Genomic DNA, 23,938 nt, shown 5'->3' with positions numbered 1-23,938 from the left:
GGGACTTCGGCTTGGCTCGGGCCCTCTCGGATGGGCCCTGGTCTCCCGCCGGGAGCTCGCCCCCCGCCCCACCAGTGAGCGACGCGTCCCGCCCCCTCCCGGAGCCCCCCAGGGGCCGCCGCCCAGCTAGGCCCTGTCCGGACGGCGGGACCCCGGACTCGGCCCTGGGCGGACTCTGCTGCAGTGGTCCCCCCAGTCCGCCCGGGGCGCTGTGGCTGCGTCTGGTTCAAGGCGGGTGGCGAAGTCTTGGGCAGGGGAGGGAAGAGGGGAGTGTTGGAGGCGCCCGAGCCGAGCCAGGTCAGCCGGGCGGGCGGGGAGGAGGAGGAGCCGGGGCGTGCTGGCGGGCGGCCGGGTGGCGGCGGCGGCATGGCGGAGCCGAGTGGGGCCGAAACGAGGCCCCCCATTCGGGTCACCGTTAAGACCCCCAAGGACAAGGAGGAAATTGTGATCAGCGATAGAGCCTCGGTCAAGGAGGTAGTACGGGTGGGGGTGGGGCGGAGAGGAGGGGTCCACGAAGAGAGGGGGTGGTTCTGGACTGTCGGGCGTACGGGAGGGCCTGGGAGAGGAGGGCGGGGGCCCAGCGCGCACTCGGAGGAGCGGGAGCGGAGGAGAGGCGGGTAGGGGGCGTTCTGCGAGGGTAATTTGGGGGAGCGTAGCGCGTGTTGGAGAAGGGAGACCTAGGTTTGCCTTGTGGCCTGGACTGGGGGCGTGGTGGAGGGTGGGGTGGGGACACCTTGCGCAGGGAAAGGGGAAGTGTTTGAGGGGAGTGTGCGCCCCAGTTACTGGTAGGGGTTCGAGGCGCCGAGACAGAGTGGGGGCCGGGCAAGGTCCCGAGCCCCGAGAGCGGGCGGGGGGCGCAGGGGAGAGCTCGCGGCCCCCGCCGGGCGCCGCTTTGAGAACGCCCAGCGTGCTCCGCCGCGGGGCCGGGGGAGGATTTCCCTCTGCCCAGGTCTTTCTTGCTGTTTCAAGTCCAGGCGGTTATGCTTGGTTCTCGGCCCCTTCGGGACTTACGCAGTGTGCAGTAGGTGTTCAATAAAATCGTATTGAATGAGGGAATATTGCCTGTGCTCGCCACCTCCCTGTGGCTGCTCCAGAATTCACATAGGCGGGGCTTAAGAAAGGCCTTCGGGATGGAAGGGAGGATCTGGAAGCTGCCTTTGCTTAGCTAGTGCACTGTTTTTACTTAGAGTGTATGTTTGGTTTGGTTTGGTTTGTGAGGTGATAGATTTTGGAGTCTTAATTTCCCAAACCAGTCTTTAATATCATCACTGCCCCCCCCCCCCTTATAAAAATGACTACTTTCCAGAATTTAAATCTTTTCCCCTGCAAAGCTGGATTGGAAATTGGCTCTAATTGAGAGGCAGTGTTTTGGTTAACAGCCTGGGCTTTGGTCTGAAGACCTGAGTCCAGTCTGCCCTGGCAAGTTTCCTAACCACTCTGATCTCTTTTTTCTCATCTTTAAAATGGAGATAATTAATGTGTATCTCGTGGGACTTACTCTTAGCTCATGAATAGTTAGTGCCATTATAAATAGCTGGGATCTGTGTGTTGTAGTTGTCACAAGCACGCTGGATATAAAGAGGGGATAGAAACTTGGGGTCTGAGAAGAGAATGCTAAGGGAGACAGGGCCTGGGTCCAAGGCTGTTGAAGGAGCTGAGATGGAGAGTGATGTCCAGGCAGTAGCCTCACAGGGAACTGGGCAGAAGGACTGAAGAGGGAGGAGCAGATAGCAGCAAGGGCTTCCTGGGATGGGAGACCCTGGAGTAGAGTTGAGAGAGGAGCCTCTCATTGGTCCATCTCCTTGGTTAAGAAAGGAGCTGCTTATTGCAGCTGGAGTGATGGAGTCAAGACTCCAGACGGGAAGTCTCACAACTAGAGGTGGGAGCAAAAGAATGCAGAGGCTGTTGAATAAGAGTCCCTGGTGGATGGAGTCCAGGCAACCTTTGCAGTGATCTCTGCCTTTCAATCACAGTTCAAAGAGGAAATCTCCCGGCGGTTTAAGGCTCAGCAGGATCAGCTGGTCCTGATCTTCGCAGGCAAGATCCTCAAGGATGGGGACACACTGAACCAGCATGGAATCAAGGATGGGCTTACTGTCCATCTGGTTATCAAGACCCCTCAGAAGTAAGTTCAGGAAAAAAGCTTCTGATTGGACCACTTTTCCCCATCTGATACTTTCTCACCCATCACTCAACTACACCTGGAGGGCCTGTGCCAAGACCCAGGAAAGTGGCTCTTGAATGGGTTGCTAGACAGGCTTATGATCTCACCTGCAGGGAAAGGGATCCTGACTTACGTCTCCAAGAACGCCCTAAAGACAGATGATACTAGCTCCTCCTTCCCTCTCTGATTTACTAACTACCCCTAGCATCACCCCTCCCCAGCCTTAGTGTTGCTTAGGATGCAGCCTGAGTTGGGACAATAGCTGCATAGCAAACATGGAGATGGTTGTCTCCCCTCTTCTTGTGTTCACATAAACTAGGATTTTCTTTCTCTGTCCTCAGGACTCAAGATCCGACTGCTGCCACTGCTTCTTCCCCATCTACTCCAGACCCTGCCTCAGCACCCTCCACCATGCCTGCTTCACCTGCCACCCCTGCCCAGCCCTCTACCTCTGGCAGTGCCACTTCGGATGCTGGCAGTGGAAGCCGGAGGAGCAGTGGGGGGGGTCCCTCCCCAGGGGCTGGGGAGGGCCCTCCCAATGCTACCACATCCATACTCTGTAAGCCCTTAGGGATTGGGGGTTGGGGGAGAGTCAAGAAAAGGGAGAAACTTGGTCCCCATTCATGGTCTGACGGGGATAGGGCACCCCTGGACATAGGACTTCCCAGATAAGGGGAGCATGGGCAGATTTTACAGTGAGGGGGAAAATGGGGCTGGAGACATGGGGAACCCTGAGTGAGGATATTGTAGGTAGGGGCAAAAGTGGGTCCAACAGTAGCCAGCTGGGGAATATTGATTTACTCATTCACCAGGCCATCAGTAGTTGCCCTCTCTGTCCTCAGGACTGTGCCTAGCTCCCAGCCTCTACCACCGAAGGGCTTAGTCTAGCAGGCTGACATCTCTGTCAGCAGTGGATCAGGGCTGAGGCTGCGGGAATAACTGGAGAAGGGAGATGCGGGAAGCAGAGGGGGCCCATCCTGGACACCTGAACCTAGTGGCTCTGACCAGGCTGGGGAAAGGCGCCTGCAGCAGACTGTGACTCTGCCCCCTCCCCGCAGCTGGCTTTGGGGGCATCCTAGGCCTGGGCAGCCTGGGTCTGGGCTCTGCCAACTTCATGGAGCTGCAACAACAGATGCAGAGGCAGCTGATGTCCAATCCCGAGATGCTGTCGCAGATCATGGAGAACCCCCTGGTCCAGGACATGATGTCTAACCCTGACCTGATGCGCCACATGATCATGGCCAACCCCCAGATGCAGCAGCTGATGGAGCGGAACCCTGAGATCAGCCACATGCTCAACAACCCCGAGCTCATGAGGCAGGTGGGTGTGAGAGAGGTTGGGGCGGGGATGTGGAAGACACCTGGCAGCAACTGAGCCTGCCTGGCCTTTCCCCACCCTGTCCTACCTTGATTTGTTCATTCATTTGTTCAGCAGCTATGTTTTGCACACTTAGGGTATGGTGATGAAAAGATACATGCCTAGCTTTTCAGGAACTCCTGGTCTTAAAGGGAAATGGGACAAGTAAGCAGGAGATTATAATACAGTGTGATCAGTACTATTCATACAGCTGGTTACAGGATCCCCCAGGAGCACAGAGGGTAGGTCTTGACCCTATCCTGGGACTCCAAGGAGGCCTCCTAGAGGAAATGTCACCCAAGCTGAGATCCAAGGGAGGAAGCATGAACTAGAAGGAAAAGAGAAGAGTGTTCAGGGCCGAGGGACAGCAAATGCAAAGGCCTGGGAGTAAAAGATAGTAGGATATTTGGAGAGCGTTGAGGCTGGGCGGGGCCAGGTGGGTAAGGGAGTCCCAGGTGAGGCAGTTTTTTGTTGGTCTCTGGGAGCTCCACCTCGTGGCCCATCTACCAGGGGACAAGGAAAGACGACCTCAGCAGAGCTGTGGACACCAGTGCTAGACTCACCAGAAGATAAGTTTTGTTAGGACAAGGATTTTTAAGTGTTTTGTTCACTGTCTAGAATTGTGCCTGATATATAGTAGTCACTCAGTAAGTACTAACTGAATTATGGGATAAGAGATCAGAGTCATGTCTTAGACATAAGGGTGTCTTAGAAGCAGCAAGAGTGGAGCAAATTTGGGAAAGACAGGCAAGGCATTGGATGGGAACTAGAAGTAGTCATACTCATTTTTTCTATCATGTACTGCTGTCCCCTCGAGTTGACACAGGCTCCCCCTTATTGAGAGTGAGCCACTGGCTCTAAAGAGAAAGCCCCCATCCTGTTTCTCAAATTTAGTCAGGCCAGAGACCTGGGGATGGGGGTTAAAGGGGGTTGGTCGCATTGTCCCAGCTTGAATCCTTTCCCTCGTCAACATATTTACCAGGAAGCAGAGTTTGGTGTTGGTCAGACAGACTAACCTGGCCTTGACACCTGATTTCACCACTAACTGGCTGTGTGTCCCCAGACAGTGAGTCTCTGAGCCTGTTTTCCCTTCTGCAGAAAGGGACAGAAATACCTGCTTGGGACTATTATTGTGGGGATTAAATGACTTGAATTCTATAAATTACTGAGTCCAGTGTCTGTATATAGTAGGTGCTCAATAGATGCTAATTTTCTCTTCTGCCTCCTCCCCTTTCTCATGTCCATTCTTACTCAATTTCCTTGTTCTCCCTGATCCCTGACACTTCTGTGGACCCCCTGAACCTGAGGGAGGGAAGCTGCTGCCCTCACTGCTTCTGAGATCATTGTACCTCACTAGAAAAAGCCAACCAGAATGCCCACAGGGAAGCATGGTTGGAACCAAGATAGCAGTACAGGAAGGAAGTCTAGTTTACCCTACTCTCTACCACGGTAGGGCAGATCCTGGACTCTGGACCCTGGTCCTGATGCAGGCCTTCTCCTCAGTGCCCACCCTTTGCCAGGCTTGGTGCTCCCCTGGTTCTAGGGCCCATTCTGTCTCTCTCCCTTCTTCACCAGACGATGGAGCTTGCTCGGAATCCAGCCATGATGCAGGAGATGATGCGGAACCAGGACCGGGCCCTTAGCAACCTGGAGAGCATCCCTGGAGGGTATAATGCCCTCCGCCGCATGTACACTGACATCCAGGAGCCCATGTTCAGTGCTGCCCGGGAACAGGTGGGGCCAGGGCCAGGGGCATGGGCAGTGGGTGGGTTTTCTGGGCCAGAGATTCCCTACCTCCAGACCCAGGTGAGCCTAGGGTGCTGTCTGCTCCTCTTTCCAGCCTTGGCTTGAAAATGGTTTTCACAGTGCATAGTCAGGGATGGTCCAGCTTGGCATGGGACTGAGGCACGAGGGCAGAATGTAGCAGAGTTCCCCAGGAAAGTAGGTGAGGTGTTGAGTCTCAGGGGTTTGACTTTCTGACAAACTTCTTGTACCAGGGGCTCAAAGGTTGTGGGGCAGGCCTGGGGTCAAACAGCTGATCCCAGCACAGTGTCTCAAGTATGGTCCATAGATTACCTATGGCAGAATCACCTGGGGATCTTGTTAATGGTGAGATTCCTGGTTCCCACCTTTGAGCTACTTATTGACTCAATCTCTGGAATCAGCCTCTGGGAATATGCACTTTTTAAAATGCTTTGAATTCTTTCCAAATATACGACAAATATAGATAAAAATAGAGCATTCTGTTGTATCCATGTTGCCCTAACATGTTACCATATATAGTTTCAGTGCCTTTTTTGGTTCTCTTTTTAAAGTTTCATTTGCATTAAATACATTACATATTTACATGTTTCAAAATTCAAAAGGTACACAAAATAAACAAAAGGGTTTTTAAAAAGCATGGAAAGGAATTTAAGCTCAATATGCAAAAGGGATCCTTCTATTTTCTTCTCCCAACCACTTCTTTCCTACTCCAGGTTAACGAAAGTTGTTAATATTTTGTATATTTTCCTATACATATTTAATATTTGCAAATAAGACCTCACAGATAGAATAGCAGCCTTCTCTTATGGCTTTCTTTCCTTCTCCAGAGCTAACTACCACCCTGAAGTTGGTGTTTGTCACTATAATTCTTTCATTACCTATATATGTATCCATAAATACTCTATAGTTTTGTTTTGCATACTTTTCAACCTTCTAGAAGTGGTGTCATGCTGTTCATATAATTTTTAACTTGCCTTTTAAACATTTAAAAAATGTTTTATTTAAGGACAGCATAGTGACAGAAAGGTGCATGTAAGGGTACAGCTTGATGGATTTTCATAAACTGAACACACATACAGCCCCCCAACCAGTGCTCAGGTGGTGGTGGGGGGTGTCTCACATTATTTTTTTCCTTGTGGAAAGGAAAAAGCACCCTATCCTGAGTGGCCCGTGATATCCCAACGGATTTCTTGTTCAGGCTGCCTCTGTCCTACACCAAGGCTCCACAAATGAGTGTATGTCTTTCTGACTCTACTTAGTTGCACTGGTCTGTCTGTCTGTCCCTGCAGTGATACCACATCGTCTTACTTAAGTCTGGGCCTCTGGTGGAGTGGAGCCCCCACCTAATTCAGCATCATCTTGGTTTATTTTGGGGATTGCTCCTTCAAATTTTAGAGACTGCTTGAGGGATCAACTGTGAGTTTTTAAAGGAATTTGTTGATTTTAAATTTTAGTTAAGTATTTAATTTAAAATGTATATCAAAGTAATGCATTCACCTAGTAAAAAAAACCAAGTAGTTGAGAAAGGCTTATAACAAACACTCCAGCTAATTCTGATGCACACTAAGGTGTGAGAGCCACTGGTTTAGCTAAAAGAACATAGCTTTTGGCATCAACAAACCTGGGTTCAAATACCTGCTTCACCATTTTCTAGTGATGTGATTTTGAGTTTCCTAACCTCTTGAAGCTTTAGCATCCTTATTTTCAAAATGGAAGCAATTATTATAGCAGTGGCTCTCAGTCATTTTAGTCTCAGGATCCCTATATACTCTTAAAAATTATTGAGGCCCTAGCCGGTTTGGCTCAGTGGTTATCGGCCCTCGGACTGAAGGGTATCGGGTTCGATTCTGGCCAGGGGCACGTACCTCTGTTGCAGGCTCTATCTCAGCCTGTCCGGCAAGTGCAGGAGGCAACCAATTGATGTATCTGTCTCACATCGATGTTTCTCTCTCTCTCCCTCTTTTTTTTTTCTCCCTCTCCTTCTCCCTCTCCCTCTCCCCCCTCTTTCCCCCTCTCCCCCTCCCCCTTTCACCCTCTGAAAAGCAATGGAAAAAATATCCTTAGGTGAGGATTAAAAAAAAAAATTATTGAGGATCCCACAAAGCTTCTGTTTTCAAGGCTTAGACCTACTGATATTCGCTGTATGTAAAATTAAAGCTAAGAAATTTAAAAAATACTAATTCATTTAAAAATAACAATAAATTCATTACACATTAACATAGCATATTTTTTTGAAAACAACTTTTTATTTTCCAAATCAAAACTTTAGAGGAAAGAGTGGCCTTGTTTTACTTTTTTTTCTTTTTTAAAACAACGTGGTAGATTTGGGATGGGGTTGTTTTTTGGTTCATTCCTGTATGTGCCCTGACTGGGGATTGAACCCAAAACCTTGGCATATTGGGATGATGCTCTAAGCAACTGTGCTATCTGGCCAGGGCCTTGTTTTACATTTTTACAGATGTCTTTAATGACTGGCTACAAGACAGCTGGATTCTCAGATCTGCTTCTGCATTTGGTCCACCGTAGTGTCACATATTATGTATGTAGCCCTTGGAAAACTCCAATCAGTACTCACAAGAGAATGAAAATGAAAAATGCAAATAACACCCTGGAATTATAAAAATAGTTTTGAGCCTTGCAGGGGTCCTAGGACCACACTTTGAGAACTGGCGTATTAGAGGGATATTGTAAACATTACCATAAACGTAGGAAGCACATCGTAGGTGCTCAATAAATGGCAGCTGTTACCACTATAGGGAGTTCAGGAAAAGAGATTCCATCCTTAGGGTGTACCAGGAAGAACAAAGCAGGGCCCAGAACTAGGTGCAGTTGGGTGCTAGGCAAATTGCCAGAACAGGAAATCTGAAACGGACAGAGACTGAAACCATGGTGCACAAACTCTGGCCTGCAAGCCCTGTTATCTGAACAGGCATCTGGTAAGGTGAAGGAACCACAGCTCAGAGCAGGAGAGTCCTTGGTCAGCCCTGGTCCCCATGACCCACTTTGAATAAACAGGGTGACTGGATGTGAAACCACATGGTGGGGAGGGCCTGAGGCTGCTCAGAGATCTGCTTAGGTCAGGACTGCCTAGGAACTCAGGACACAGGCTGAGCAAGGGAGTGAGGGCCTGGGATTTCCTCAGCAAGCACACCCCTTGGACAGAGCTCTTCCCTAGGTGCTGGCGGGTCCAGAGGGAGGAGATTCAGGTGCGCCCTTGGGCAGCACACCATATGGTGGGTCCAGACCCTGAGATGATCCTGAGTGACATAGTGGGAGCCTGGTGCTGAGGGGGATTGTTGAGCTGAAGCAGCTGGTCTGAGGAGGTAGGTTGGGGAGGTGGAGGAGGGGAGATTGAGAACCTAGGGAGTATGTGCTGAGCCAGAGATGTGCTCCATTGTGGTGCACCTGGAGGGACAGAACCCACTTAGGGGACCCAGACAGTGAGGGAGAAGGCTCTGGGGGGTTAGTATTGGGCTAAGGTGGTCAGAAAGTGGAAGCAGGAGGCAAATCAGCATTGAAGTAAAAGTTAACAGTTACTTATTGAGCACCTACGAGTGTCAGGAACAAGGTGCGAAGGTGAGTCCAGTGTCTCTGCACTTGAGGAGCTAAGGAAAAGTGTCTCGCTGTACACTGGGAACGGTGTGTGTAAAGTACTGTGGAACACAGAGACTTGAGACCAAATATTTAGAGCCACCAGGAGAGATGGGAAGTTTGCAGTTATCTGAGAGGTTCAGTTATCCAGTCACTAGCATCAGCCAGCTCCTACCCTGCAGGATGGGGGTGGAACTGCCCATTGTGGGGCTAAAAGTTGAGCTGAGAACTTCTAAGGTCTTAGAGCTCTCTCCCTTTCCTGGGGAAGGGGAGGCTACTAGGTGATAGGGAAGAAAGGGTGTAGCCCTTGTCCCTGATTTGTTTCAGTCCTTAACCCGAAACCTTTCCCTCCTCCCAGTTTGGCAACAATCCCTTCTCTTCCCTGGCCGGGAACTCCGACAGCTCGTCTTCCCAGCCTCTGCGGACTGAGAATCGAGAGCCCCTCCCTAATCCCTGGAGCCCCTCGCCCCCCACCTCCCAGGCCCCCGGGTCCGGTGGGGAGGGCACCGGAGGATCGGGGACCAGCCAGGTGCACCCGACAGTCTCGAACCCCTTTGGGATCAATGCGGCTAGCCTGGGGTCAGGTATGTCCTAGGGTGGAAGGAGCTTAGTGGGGTCACCAGGGCAGTTCCTCTGGCCCAGGACTGAATGGGGTTCATACTGTTCCAGAATATTGAAGACAGAGGTGAGACTATTGAAGCCACAGGGGGGGTTCTGCAGCCTGAGGTCATGGCTCCACCCCTCAGAGAGTGAGGGTTGGTTCTGACCATGCCCTGATATCACTGGGAGTCACCTAGGTGATGGCTCATGAATGAACCAAGCCCCACCTTCTAAGCTCTTTCAGCACGTGTGGTACTGTCCAATGTACATGGGTCAGACGGGGGCTGGGGGTGTGGGAGTGGAATCAGGGCAGACCTGGGGGCAGGCAGGTGCGAGGCTGGGGAGAGGGATGTGCAGAGCTACCACGCAGAGGTGCAGGTTGTGCACTGCACAGCCCTGGGGGTGCCCCATTTACCTGGACTCTGACTGCATATGACCCAGGGGATGTCGTTGGTAGATGCCCTGATTTTTCTGTACCCTGGGACCATCTTGATTGGGAAAGTCCCTTTCCCTCTATGTGTGCTTCAGCTCCCTTATTTATAAAATAAGGGACTTGAACCTGATTCATGGTTTTTAAAGTATGCTCCTGAATCCTGGGGGTTCTGGGCCATCTCTAGGATGAGGAAGGACCAAAGGGGAGAGGCTCCAGGCCTCCTGCTCCAGCACCAACCAGACTATTGACATGCTTGGTTTCTATGCGAGACTTGGTTTCAGGAAAGGTCTCTGCTGCTAAGACAAGTTTGAAAACCATTGATCTAGGTGATGTTTAGTCAAATCCTTTCCAACTCTGGCATTATCTGAGCTTGTGGAAGGAACAGGGCATGAATCAGACCCAGTTTCCAACCGGCTTGTCCTTAGCAGAGTGGATGGGAAAGGGGCCAGGCCAAAGCAGGAGTCAGGAGAGACTTGGACCACGCCCCAGTAACTGGGTGCCCATTTTACTGTTGCCATTCTGAGTTTTGTAACCACTCAGTGTCTAAAGTAAGGTGGATTGGTGTGAAACATCTGGTTTCCATCTGGACCCCTTTTCTCCTGTTTGGGTTTTTTTCCCCCTCCTTACCTTAGGGATGTTCAACAGCCCGGAGATGCAGGCCCTGCTCCAGCAGATCTCAGAGAACCCCCAGCTGATGCAGAACGTGATCTCTGCCCCCTACATGCGTAGCATGATGCAGACGCTTGCCCAGAACCCTGACTTTGCCGCTCAGGTATGGAACTGGTTCCAGGGGAGTGCACTGGGGGCAGTTTCTTGCGGTCAAAACACTCTGGAGCCAGACTGCCTGGGTTTGCATCTCAAGCTTCACCACTTCCTAGCTGTGTAAGTTAAACAAGTAGTTTAACCTCCCGGTTTCCTCATCTGTACATGTAATAACAATAGTTCCTCATGACTTGTGAGGATTAAATGAGTTAATGCATATGAAGTGCTTTGAACTTGGCATGGCACACTGTGGGCACTGTGTAGGGAGTGTGAGCTCTCGTCAGCATCAGACGTAGGGCTGAGCAGCCTGGCTTCTGATACTCGTCACTGCCCGGGAGTATAGTTCCATTTCCTCTCACTGTCCCACTTAGGCCTTCAGGATACTTTGAGATCCTTGGAAAAGCTGGCCAGATTTCCTGCAGTGGTAGGGGTGCCGAGGGACACTGTGGCTGTGGGGGAATTCTTAGGATGGGTAGGCCCAGGCCTCCTCCTACTACCTTGACCCTGGCAGATGATGGTGAACGTGCCGCTCTTCGCGGGGAACCCCCAGCTTCAGGAGCAGCTCCGCCTGCAGCTCCCAGTCTTCCTGCAGCAGGTGAGTGAGAAGCCCAGAGAGGTGGAAGTTGGCAGGGGTTGGACCGTGAAGGCCAAGAGGTGGAACTTCAGGGACGGGCAGAGCTTGGCCCTGAACTTTGAGTTTAGGCTGCTTCCTGTCTCCTGCCACCTCCCATTGCCTTTCTCTGCTCATTTCCCACCAGATGCAGAACCCAGAGTCACTCTCCATCCTTACCAATCCCCGCGCCATGCAGGCGCTGCTGCAGATCCAGCAGGGATTGCAGACCTTGCAGACTGAAGCCCCCGGGCTGATACCCAGGTGAGGGGGGCCCAGGTGGACAGCAAGGTTCTGGCTACTTCTCCCCTTAGCCCGTCCCCCTGCCACTCTGAGCAGCCATTATTGACTCTCAGTCTATTTTCCTGTTTCCTCCAATTGCTTTTCCTTCTGAATCTCATGTTCCCATCTCTTTCTCAGAGGCCCTCTCCCACCTTTTGGTCTCTCCTCTCTGCAGCCTTGGATCCTTTGGGATGTCCCGGACCCTTGCACCATCAGCAAGCAGCAACACCAGGCCTGCGCCCGAGGCCCCTGCCTCCTCACCAGCCCCACCAGCCACTTCTCCAGCTGGGGCTTCCAATGCTCAGCAGCAGCTCATGCAGCAGATGATCCAGCTTTTGGCAGGAAGTGGAAACTCACAGGTACATGGGGCAGCGTGGCTGGGGCTGGAACCACCACTCCATGCTGGCGGTGTTAGGGGTCACAGTAGAATGAGACAGCAGAGCAGGCTTTGGAGTCAGTGAGACCTGGCTTTAGACCCTGGTCTGCCACTTTTTAGCCTTGGGCAAGTTACTGATCTTCCCTAAGTTCTGTTTCCACAGCTGTAAAATGGAGATGAGAATAGAATAGCACTTACCATGTGCTCCATACTGTTCCAAGTGCCTCATTTAATTTATTCCTCACAATAGCCTTGTGAGGGAGCTATTATTGTAATTTCTGTGTTACAAAAGGAGAAAACTGAAGCCCAGAGAGATTAAGTGGCTTGCTTAGTCAAAAGCTAGTAAGTAATGGAGCCAAGATTCAAACCGAGGCATTCTGGCTCTAGGATTTACACTTTAACTGTTGTCTTATACCACTTCTACTTATATCATGGGATTCTTTTGATGGTAAAAGCAGTCCTCCATCTCTTGAGACCTGAGAAGAGGATTATGGGAGGTGAGGTAACTAAAGCCCTGGGTTACAAAGTCAAGGCTAGGGGTTTAGGGCAGTGGGGATGACCTTAGGTAAGCCCATTAACCTTTCTCTGGCCTTTGTGGCTCATCTGGGAAAAGCCTTTCAACAGAAATGTAAGTATGCCCAGCTTGGTGCAAAAGCTGAACCAAGTGATCGCCAAGGTTCAGCCCAGCTTAAATGCTGTGGATGGCATGCAGCACTGGACGGGGCTTTTGCACAGCAGCCAGGTGGCCTGTGATTGCTGGGTTTCTTCCAGCTCTGAGAGTCTTCTATTCATGATCTAGGCTAGTGCTTCTTAAACATTCCCTGGGAAAACACTTCCAGGAGATGTTTATGGGAGTGTCAAATATGCAAAGCCTTCTCTTTTGTAAATAAGTGTGTTTGTTGATTGGTTAAAATTAAACAGGTTCTTTCTTCCCTGAGGTGATTCGCTGGCCTTTAATATGGCTGTATGTGTGATGGTGGCTAGGAGGGAGTTTAGAGGTGGTGTTTATCACGCATCTTACGGACCACAGAGCGTTTGGCATCTGGAGTACCTATTAACATCTCTAGACTGTTGATGGAAAGCAGTTAGGAATATAAGCTGACCAAAGCCTATCTGTTACTCTGAAATTTTAAGAAAGACCCCCCTACACACCTTATTATTACACAGTTGTTTAGTGGCTTGGGACCCAGGCTCCTTGGCCCCCATTTGCAGCTCACTGCACCCTGCTCCATTGGTTGATTCTGACGATGTTTGAGAAGACCTACAGGTTGTCTTCTCGTCATTATAAACCTCCAGCTTCTGAAGTTGGTCCTGTGCCCACTTCACAAGGCCTGTCCCCTGTAGGTGCAGACGCCGGAAGTGAGATTCCAGCAACAGCTAGAGCAGCTCAACGCCATGGGCTTCATCAACCGCGAGGCTAACCTGCAGGCCCTGATTGCCACAGGAGGGGACATCAATGCGGCTATTGAGAGACTCCTGGGATCTCAGCTCTCCTAATCCTGTGGCCTGTGTCTCCTGCTTCTCCCTTCCCTGGATACCAGCCTTTGGATCCTGTCAGCTCCTTTCCTCTGCAACTTGTCATCCCTCCTGTCTCCTTCCTGTCCTCTCCAGACAGCAGGGTGGCTTTAGAGGCATGGACCCCAACCCTGTAGCTCTGTCTGAGAATTTTGGTTCTACTTCTATGTCTCTTACAGAATCTTCTCTCCTGGTCCTGCTTGAGCAGAACTATTTAAACGGTTTTCACAGTTTTGCTGATGGGCCCCACAACCACCTTTGCAATCTTCAAATTTCTCAGTGGCAGTACAGAGTTGAAGGAGGAACCAACTCTCTGGTTTATTGAAACATGGTCTTTCACCTGTACCACTAGGGTTTTGCTTGTTTTTATGTTTGCTTTTGGTAACTCTCATCTTCTTTCTTTCCCCATCCCCTCTCACCTCCACCCTCACCAATGCTAAAACTTCACACTCTAAAGGAGAGGCGGGTGAAGCAGGCTGAGATTCTCCTTGCCTTCTAGTCCGGACACTTTATCCAGGACTTTTTAATGGGGTCTGTTGGGATGTCCAGGGGGAGGAAGATGCCTGTTCTTCCTGTCTGAAGGGGGAGATAAGACACAGCCCTCTGAACAAGGAATTAACAAGCCCTGGACCAACCCAATGGAGATTGGTGCCCGGGAGGAGGGCATGAGATTTTTAGAGGAAGGGAATGGGCAAAACAGCCTGAATAAAAGGCTTGGAAGTTGGAATTGACAGAGAAGTGGAAGCACTAATTACTCTTTTAGGCAGGGGAGTCCTGGCTCAGGCCTGGCAGAGGAGACTTAGAGATGCTAATAGAACTTGAGTTGAAACGGGCTCAGTGGAGCTAAGCGATATGGCTCACAAGGGGCCATATTGGCTCCATTTCCTCAAATACACATGCTTATGTACACATACACACATTTCTGTGAACCCAGGACCTGCTTGTGTCCCCAGGTACCAGTGATTTGAGCCCCCCTCAAAAGACAGGAAGTGGATTGGGGTCTGCTTTAGCAGTGGGGGTGTGGGGGAGCTGGTGCGTGTGGATTGAGTAGAAGGTTGGATTCTTTGCTGATTTCTGGTTCAGAGCACCCCCCACCAGAGAAGGAGGCAAAAAGGGCTAGTCTAGGGCAGGAATACACACAGCCCAGGGAGCCAGGTCTCTTGGGCCTCTGGATGCTGGGAAGCCCCAGGGCAGTGTGGATACCCCTTCTGAAGCTCCCAGGGTTGTGAGCAGCACCCTTACACTCCTAATTGCTTTCAGGGAATGGTAGAGGGGTCCTTCCACCTAGAGCCCCTGCCCTTTGACTTCTCTGTTCCCTCCAGGCCAGAAAGTTCTGTTTGAGAAAGGAAAGGAGGGGTGCCACTGCTGCCTTTGATCTGGAAATGGACATTACTCGATTGGAGCACAGAGGAGGCTCACCTCAGCTCCTTTCTCTGCTATTTAGCCTGGCTGCTTGGGGGACCCATGGCTGAAAACATAGAGGCATGAGAAACAGAATCTTCTCCAAGTGGGAAAGGGTCCCAGGCAATCCAGAGAGGATGTGTGCGTGGCTTCCCTCCGTCCTTTCCTCAGCTCCCACACTGGCCTTTGTAAATAAATGGTGTGTGGTCTTTGTTGTGAGTGTGTCTTGGTGTTTGTTTTCTGCGGGGGAGGAGGCTAGCTGAAGACAACTTCTTGGTTTTAGAGGATTTTTATAAAGTGGATCTAGAGGAATTTGAAGTTGGGTTCAGTTACCACAGATGTTAAGAAACATTGAAGGTTAAGGGTAACTGGTCTTGGGGAATATCTACAATCCATGGTTTAGGAATGGGAAAGATTGCATTCTTCCATTAACCATCCCCAGGAGAGGAATGTATGAAAGTGTTTGGAAGGTGGCTAGGTCATTACTTCTATCTGATCTTTTTGGCAAGACTGCTCTCTCCTTACCTCAGGTAAAAAGGTCAAAACAAAACAAACCCTTGCATCCAGATCTTATGCAGGTGGAGTTTAGTAGTTCTTAGTCTTGAGCTCTGAGACTAGACCTGGCTCTACTACTAATTGCGTGGACTTAAGTCTTTCCATGTCTGTGAGGATTTATCTTGTATAGTGAGGTTATAGCCCAGAGTTCTGTGATATATGAATGATCATGGTGAGAGGTTCCACTTCTGATCATGGTAGTCTGGATGTCTCAGACCAGTAGTGGGGTTTGATCCCTGGTCGAGGCACATACGGGAGGAAACCGATGATGTTTCTCACATTGATGTCTCTCTCTAAAAAATCAATTAAAAAAACTATCCTCTGGTAAGGATTAAAAAAGAGCAATGTAGTCTGGCAAAGCTGAGGAAGGCTAATCCAAGAGGATGGGGGTGGGTGGGATTTGCATAAGGAAAGAGGCATTTCAGGGAAGCCACACACAGAGACTTGGAGAAAAAGCACATGGTTATGTGTAGAGAAGTTGTTTTTCATACCTGGAGTACTTCCTGTGTGCTCGGTCGTGACACTACGCAATGGAAAACAGACAGCCTGTCGTCAGGGAGCTCTGGTCTGGGAGGTGGGGAATGGAGGGATTCCTAAAACAAATACAGGTGATAGGTATTACTGCACAAGATTGTAGCTCCCAGAAAGTAGAAATCCTATCCGTCATGCTCATGACTGTATCCTCAGTACCTAGAACAGTGCCAGGCACAAATTAGGTGCTCAATAAATTCAGATTGAATGAAGGACTGCTACAATGAAGATATTGAATAATAGTAATATTGATAGTTACCATTTATTGAGCACACACATGTCAGACAATATGCTAAAAGTTTTACATACATTATCCTTCAACATTTTGAGAGTATTATAATGATCTCATATTAAATATTTGGGAACCGAGACTTTATAGAAGTAACACTTTAAAGGTTACCTAATCATCAAGTGACAGACAGAGCTGGAACTTGATTTCATGACTGCCTAACTTCACATTCCAACCTCTGCACCCGGAGTCTCTTGTTCAAAATGCCATTTGGGAAAGTTTGTCTGATAGCTTATTGAAAAGTGCAGGGAAAGACCTAAGATAGGGAGACTACTGCAGTAAAAACAGCATGCAGTAACGGGTATGAACTAAAGTTACAGGGCGAATGGAGAAGAAAGGATTTACTTCCCTAGCACCTCAAAGGGCTTCTAAATAAAGCTCAGGGCTTGGTTACTTACTGGATGTAGGGGACGACTGAGTGTCTTGCCTGGAATTAGAAAGAACGCTGGTAACCCTCGGAGAAAGAGGTTTTCTCTAATTCCTAGTTCAACACTATGTACATTCGACATTCTAGATATATGATCAAAACCTCTAGGTGCGGCAGTTCCGCAAAGCACCTGATCAGGCGCTGGGCACGTACGGTAAGGGCTTGAAAAGCCATTGAACAGGGCAGAATAATAAAAGCATGGTGTCCGCACAAGCGGACCCGCCTTTCTGAGGGGCCCGGCGTCGCCCAGATCCGCGGGCACTACAAAGGGAAAGGCGGGGCTTGTCGCGAGAACTGCAACTCCCAGAAGGCTTCGCAAGGAGCACTGGGGCTTCCGGTCCAATCTTATTTCCGGTCTTTCGGGTGCTGACGCTCTCTTCCGGTATTGGTGCCCCCTCACCCCCCAAAGGCTTTCGTGGGGCGCACGGTGAGTACCGGGCGGGAGCGCGAGCAGGAGGGGGAGAGTCCCGTGTGCGCACCTCACCAGCGGCTGGGGGAGGGGCAGGGGCGAGGGCGCGCGGCCGGAGGACGTGTAATCTTGGCGAGAGTGGGGAGGGCGCGGAGCGGACTGAGTCCCTGGAGGCACCCACGAAAGGATGTGGGGCGAGGAGAATGGGATCCCGGGGGAAGGATGGAGGGTAGGATGCAGGGGTGGGTGGGAGGACCCCGCGAACGCGCAGTGGTCTCAGCGGAGCTGGGCGGTGGAGAGGGGCTGAGGCGCCTCCTGTGTAAGGGAAAGCTGGAAGGCGCCGCAGGTCTGAGATCGGCCGAAATCGGGCACCCCAAGGAAAGCCCTGTTCTAGCCACAAGGTGTCATCTCAAAAGACCCTACCAGTTGGGAAGCACCCTGGGCCCCCGACAGAAAGAGGGTGGTGGATATGCTGGTGCTTAGACCGAGGGCTTGCAGGGCGGAGATGGCGGGAGAGTCGCGAATAAGTCAGTTCCAGTGGTTTTTAGACTGCTCTGTGGAAGGGGCTGCTGCTTTGGTAAGGTCAAAGGGCTTTGATAGGCTTTGTCATGGAGGACTGCCAGTCAGATTTTGGTGATTTTACATGCTTGGGTTGACTGCTCACTTAGTCTCTTTTTCCACAGATGAGGCTGCTGGCATTTGTCGTGTTGGCTCTATCTGCTGCCACTCAAGCAGAGGAAGGAGCCAGGCTTTTGGCCTCCAAATCACTGCTGAACAGATATGCCGTGGAGGGGAGAGACCTGACCTTACAGTACAACATCTACAATGTTGGCTCAAGGTAAGGAGGCTCCGGAGCTGCAGGTTGGGCCCTTTTCAGGCTTTTTAGATTTCCCTGCTGGGAACAGGGACTAGTGGTGATTTATCTTTGGGAGACCTACAGCAACAGATGTCGTGAGTGAATGAATATACTGCTGGACCTGATTTTGGAAGAGGAGGACATTCTTACCTAAGCTGCAAAAAACCACCCCCACTTTTTTGATTTGGAAGAGTTTTAGAGTGGGAAAGAAGCAAGAATTGTGAAACAGGGAGAAGCAAATGAGAAAGCATAAAATGTATCATTCCTTCTCCCTCAGGGCTTTAAAGTTTCAGCTTCCTTTGTTTCATTAGCCTACGTGCATTTTTGTTGCCTTTTTTTATTTTGTTCCCTTTAATTTGATCTTCCATAAGAGTCTTAAGAGCTCTTCTCCCCAACACACACACTTGGAGAAATTGAGGCAAGAAGGAGTTTGGGCCCATTCTTCCCAGATACTTGAGTATTTTGGTGCTTCTGAGCCACAGAATCCAGCCGTTGACCTGGATTCTTCCGTGCAACAAACCCAAGTTACTATATAGGTCAGTCGTATGTGTCTATTGTAGTTCTTAATTTTTAGGACAAGCAGGCAGATTTGATCACTGATTGCTTTAATTTTCATACTCATGACTTCCAAACCTTTTTTGTTGCCTCTGTTTTCTAGTGCTGCATTAGATGTGGAATTATCTGATGATTCCTTCCCTCCAGAAGACTTTGGCATTGTCTCTGGAATGCTCAACGTCAAATGGGACCGGATTGCCCCGTATCCTCTTGACACTGGGTGATGAAGGCTGGCGGTGAGGGTTGGGGGAACGTTGCTAGCAAAGCAGTCAGGTTACTTCAAACAGTCCAGGTGTGCATGGCCATTCTTCTGTCACCTCTCTGGATGATATGGGGCAAGAGATACTGGTGACAGTTATGTGAGTGTGATTTATGGTAGACCTGAGATTCTGAAGTTCAGGTTAGAAGGCCCTAAAACATACTCTGTGGGGAAGATGTAGCCACTTAAATGTTTGTGGCCCAGCAAAGATGAATAAGGTGCTTTTAAAAGAAATTCAGTTGAATGCTAACATGGAGGACCTGGGTGACTTTTCAAAGACTCTTCTTAGTTCAGTGAGTCTCTTATTCTGATCTACCAGTTATTTCCTGAATGTTGTGAATTGGATTTCCCCCCCCTTGTGAATTAAAGTATGTTTAGGTTTTCTGATGAGGATTAGTGTTCTCTTTGTGGTTTTTGTTTGTTTGTTTTTATTTCATCTTTTCAAGAACTTCCTTCAGTTATAGTCAATGAAAGATTTTTCTGTGAGCTTAAGTGACTAATATTTCATCCATAACATATATTGCTTTGAAAGTTTACTTCAAAAACCTCCATATTGAGTACATCCATATAGACTTAAAACTTGGCTAAAAAGGTATCATAGTATAACACACTTTAGGCTTACAAAAAGTGCATGTTCATTATTACTGCAGAGTATTGCAAGCATGAAATCAGCATGTGTTGGCATCCTTTTTTGTGAATGGGGCATTCAGTCCACAAGTTGAAAGGTTGTGAGAACTTTAGCTTCATCTTTTCCCTTCCTTAACTCTTGGGCCAGTGCTAGCAACGTCTCCCATACTGTTGTCCTGCGCCCTCTCAAGGCTGGTTATTTCAACTTCACCTCAGCGACCATTACTTACCTGGCCCAGGAGGATGGGCCCGTTGTGGTGAGTTTCCCAAACTCTTAGCTGGATGGGGCTTAAATCTGCTTTTGAAAACCCTTGCAGAAAATTTTCAAAGCAGCCACTAAATTCTGAGAAGGATAAGAAGGACCAGAAGTTTGGGATATTGTCCTTAGGAGGCGTGTTTCAAATTGTCAGGTTCCAGAATAAAGCAACTGAAGTGGGTGGGAGGGGAGCACCATGGCATTTCTTGCCTCACCATTCCTTCTGCTTGGCTTTTAATCCGAATGTGTCACTTTCTGCCCAGTGTATTGCTGTGCTTGCCCTTCCTATTCATCTTCTGTGCCGCTGTCAGATTGTTCCCTGTATTCACGGTTTCTCCATCTTTCCCTTGCTGAGGGCGCTCCTGCGTGTCATAGCAAGGTCAGGCTTTTCTGCCTCTCATGGCTGTTCTCTGCCTCTCCAGCTTCTCTCTCGCTCAACCCACAAAGACCCTCCGTCCTAGTTAGGCCAGGCTTCTCCGTGCATTCCCTTCTCCTCTCAGTGCTACTTTTTCCACATTGCCCTTCTCGGGTTGAAGTACTCTCTCCTCCACTTCATTATCCGAAGCTTTCCCAAGACCCAGCTTTGAGCCACGAGTCCTTGTTTCTGTCTTCTGCTTTTACAGTTCGCATTGCTCTTCCCTACTTATTCTTTCAATAAACATTCATTGACTGCAACTAAACATCTGTAGCTCTTGTGTTGTGTGCCATTTGGACATTTAATTATTTATTGTCTTCAGTAGTTCTCTTTCTTATGTGTAGGACCCACACACACACACTTCCCAATTTAATATAAACTCCTTGAAGCCAGGGACTTTGTCTTAGATTTCTCTGTTTCCCATATATAATAGAAACACAGTAGTAAACAATCTTTGATTGATTGGTGTAAAGGTCAACGGACATTTATTGAGCCCCTGCAATGTGCTAGACTCTAGGGACTCCCAAGAAGATTAAGACACTGTCCCAGCCCTCAAAAAGCTTAGGTCATGAATTTATAAAGGCCTCTGATAGGACCGTGTGGATAGGCTATTGGCTACTTAGTGAGTGTACAGTAGGGATGGGACTTTGTACGGAGACAATCATAGAACTAAAAGAAATCCAAGATTCTCTAAAATGCACTTTCTGAGTTTTTTGTTTCTTATAAACCATGCGGAACCCTATTTTTATAATCCTATTTACATTTTCACATCTTGTGTCATTTCTGCTTTCAGACCAACTTTAGAAATAGTCCTGGGGATGTAAAGTACAGCACAGGGAATATAGTCAATAGTATTGTAATAACTGTGTATGGTGCCAGGTGGGTACTGGAAATATCAGGGGGAACACTTTGTAAAGTATATGATTGTCTCATCACTATGCTGTCCACCTGAAACTAATATAAAATAATATTGAATGTAAACTATAATTGAAAAGAAATTAAAAATAACCCAGCCAGAGTTGTTCAGTTGATTGAGTGTCATCCTGTGCATCGAAAGGTTGTGGGTCCGATTCCTGGTCAGGGCACATACCTGGGTTGCAGTTTTGATCCCCACTCAGGGAGTGTGCGGAAGGCAACCGATTGATCTCTCTCACATCGATGCTTCTCCTTCTCTTCCTCTCCCTCTCTCTAAGCATGTCCTTGAGCGAGGATTAAAAACAACAAAAATCATAATAAGATACTACTTCACACCTATTATGATGGTTATAATAAAAAATAAAGATAGTAACAGATGTTGCAAGGATGTGAAAAAATAGAACGCTAGAACACAGCTGGTGAGAACAAAAAATGGCTGTTGCCACTTTGGGAAAACAGTTTGGCAGCTCCTCAAAAGAAAAATAAAATAAATAACCAACTTGAGGACTCTTTGGTTCTACCTGGCATTTGATGGGTTAAAAGACACAAAACCAAAGGCGCAGCTGCCAGTTTAGAACAAAGTTGTTTGCAGTGTGCTCCAAAGTCTTGGCCTCCTCTCCAAGACAGAGGAATGCGGGCCAGACTCAGCCCCCCCTCTGGTAATGCACATTTGGGTAGGGCTGTATACTCCCAGCACCCTTCTCATTTCACCTGAGCCTCACGGCCCCCTGAGGTACAGAGAGGTATTTCCACTGGAGGAATAAGGAATGATTGGCAAGGGCAAGTCACTTCGTTACATGCTTGGCCCTGAGAGGGGCCGGTAGTGGTGAGCCGCTTGCTCCAGAGTCTGAGACAGATAGAAGGATTTGGTTTGAACTTCAGCTGCATCCCCAACCTACTTATTTATTAAATGCTCATCATGTGTTTCTCAGTTCACTTGGCTCCTAATTTACCCCTCTTTACAACACAGTAAGAATCATCCAGCTCTCTCTAGTTCAAAAGCTTTACCCCGACATGAAGCTCTGAGAATCTGACACTTAGAAGTAGGTTGGTTGGGACTGCCCTTTCTCAGGTAAGAAAGTGGGGGGCCTGCCTTAATGCCCTTCTTTTATTTTCAGATTGGCTTTACCAGTGCACCTGGACAGGGAGGAATCCTTGCTCAGCGGGAGTTTGATAGAAGATTCTCACCTCACTTTGTAAGCTGTACAGTGTTGTCTGGGATGAGACCACCCTTTTGGTACTGGGACCCCTTAGCCTCCTTAGGAGATTTGTTAAATTGGTTTGTTTTTGCCATACCTATTTTTTGGTGTCTGATGCAGCCGTCAAATATCCTGATTTAATCATGATTAGAGAGTTTTGGTAATGAGATCACAATAGTCAGAACCACAAAACTGCCCCTTTGCTCTACTCAGCCTTGAGTAGAGCCCCATCTTGAAGTCCGGAGTCTATTTTGAGATTTAAAAAGAGTATCTGCTTAGGTTCAAAGAGTTGTAGAGTGTTGAGACGGTGAAGTGGGAACTTAGCTGTGGTCTATTGGAGGAGAGAATTTTTTGAAGATTTGCGTAAAGTACTGGCTGAAGAAATTCATTTACTCATTTACTCAGTGGATAATTATGAAGTTCCTAATTATGTGCTCAGTTCGGTACTTTGCTATGGGAAACAATGGTGACCAAGAAACAGTCCCTTTCATAAAGATTTTAGGGACTCCTAGGGGACCCAGAACAAGTCACTGGGGGGGAAATGCTTTGATAGAGATTATAGACAAGTGCTGGAGGAGCAGGCAGCGGGAACATCAAACTTAGTCTCTCAGAGTCAGAGAGGGTTTTCTGGAGGAGGTGACGTTTAACCAGTCAGAGAGGGGGTTAGGAAGGATGGGCATCCTAGGAAGAGGGAGCAGCTCAGAGTGAGAAAGTGTGTGGTGCAATCCAGGTGTGGCAGGTAGTCTAGCGAGGCTGGAGAGCAGACTGAGGCAGAGGAATAGGGGAGGGCCTGGAGACAAAGTGGGATTAGGTCACAGGAGGCTTGACTGTCAGGGCAATACCTGGCCATCTCCCTCCTCAGAGATTGTCTGGAAGAGAAAAGCTCTTCCAGTCTGGGTTGGGTCAGGTGAGGCTTTGGCTTCACAGCTTGAAAGATAGACTAGTCTTCAGAGAGCCATTTTCTATCAGGAGTGCTCAGAGAGGAGCCTTCTGCCAAGGTTCCGCTTAAAATTTGGGCTGGGCTGCTCCCTCTCATTGATCCCCTCCTTCCCAGTCCTCTCCTGCGCCCTGCTCCATATTTCTAAGCAAGGCCTGTGTTGTCTTCCACAGCTGGACTGGGCAGCCTTCGGGGTCATGACGCTCCCCTCCATCGGGATCCCCCTGCTGCTGTGGTACTCCAGCAAGAGGAAATACGACACTCCCAAAACCAAGAAGAATTGAGTGGGGTTTTCACAGCCCTCCCTTCCCAAGAAATCCAGGTGCTCTCCAGACTCCAAAGGGTATCTCAAATGCAGTCTCCTCCCTTAGCCTTGGCCACGGTCTCCTGGATCCTGCCCTGCTCTCAACCAGAGTGAAGGACTAGGCCGAGGAGTCGATGAGAGCCTCCTTGGTTCCCTCTTGAAGCCATACAAACAAGAATGCCTTGAGCCTAGAGGTGCTGTAGGGTATACTGCTGTGGTGGGAACTCTCAGAGGTGCGGGAGGGGGCATTTGGAGACTGCATGACACCACCCCCATCTCTTGCTCTCCCCTCGCAGAAGAGGACAGGAGATAACAGTGAAAACTATGGGACTCTTGGAGGTTCCCCAGCCCCTGTTCTGGGTTAGGGAAGTGCTTACTGAATGGGTTTTCTAATAAAAACAAATGCCACACTGACTTGTCCATTTTCTTATCAGCTGGGTGGTGCAGGTTGTTGAAGTTTAGGCCCTCGGGCCAAGGCTCCTAGGCAGGTGAGCTGAATCCTTGCCTCATTGCTGTGGGGGTTGTGGGTCCTGTTCCCATGGAGCTGTC

The 23,938-nt window shown here is 49.2% G+C and overlaps 1 protein-coding gene and 1 long non-coding RNA gene across 6 annotated transcripts; one reads left to right on the top strand and one right to left on the bottom strand.

Annotated features, from left to right (window-relative positions):
* The first annotated feature begins 365 nt into the window (after nt 1–365).
* Nucleotides 366–23,799, top strand: LOC107543839 (translocon-associated protein subunit beta). 5 transcript variants are annotated; one of them, XM_087827893.1, is made up of 15 exons: nt 366–474; nt 1,974–2,125; nt 2,506–2,723; nt 3,223–3,485; nt 5,097–5,255; nt 9,235–9,460; nt 10,542–10,681; nt 11,183–11,266; nt 11,430–11,545; nt 11,739–11,922; nt 17,750–17,904; nt 18,581–18,679; nt 19,512–19,620; nt 22,068–22,145; nt 23,259–23,799. In XM_087827893.1, the coding sequence occupies exons 1-15, from the start codon at nt 367–369 to the stop codon at nt 23,367–23,369; spliced, it is 2,202 nt and encodes a 733-aa protein (XP_087684019.1). In that variant the 5' UTR covers nt 366; the 3' UTR covers nt 23,370–23,799. The 5 variants fall into 5 exon arrangements, with proteins under 5 accessions (XP_087684019.1, XP_087684020.1, XP_016077014.2 ...); XM_087827894.1 differs by lacking the exon at nt 19,512–19,620 and having other exon boundaries at nt 18,581–18,697; nt 23,259–23,374; XM_016221528.2 differs by lacking the exons at nt 17,750–17,904; nt 18,581–18,679; nt 19,512–19,620; nt 22,068–22,145; nt 23,259–23,799 and adding an exon at nt 13,284–15,070.
* LOC148090894 (uncharacterized) lies at nt 11,810–16,912 on the bottom strand. Its single transcript, XR_015716112.1, has 3 exons — nt 16,629–16,912; nt 15,902–16,003; nt 11,810–12,102 (listed from the first exon to the last, which is right to left on the bottom strand). It is a non-coding gene; the product is annotated as an uncharacterized LOC148090894 (long non-coding RNA).
* Nucleotides 23,800–23,938: the final 139 nt, after the last annotated feature.

Source organism: Miniopterus natalensis, chromosome 19 (genome assembly GCF_054644295.1).
Source record: "Miniopterus natalensis isolate mMinNat1 chromosome 19, mMinNat1.hap1, whole genome shotgun sequence".
NCBI classification, from domain to species: domain Eukaryota; kingdom Metazoa; phylum Chordata; class Mammalia; order Chiroptera; family Miniopteridae; genus Miniopterus; species Miniopterus natalensis.
This window is presented reverse-complemented; position numbering and strand designations above follow the sequence as displayed.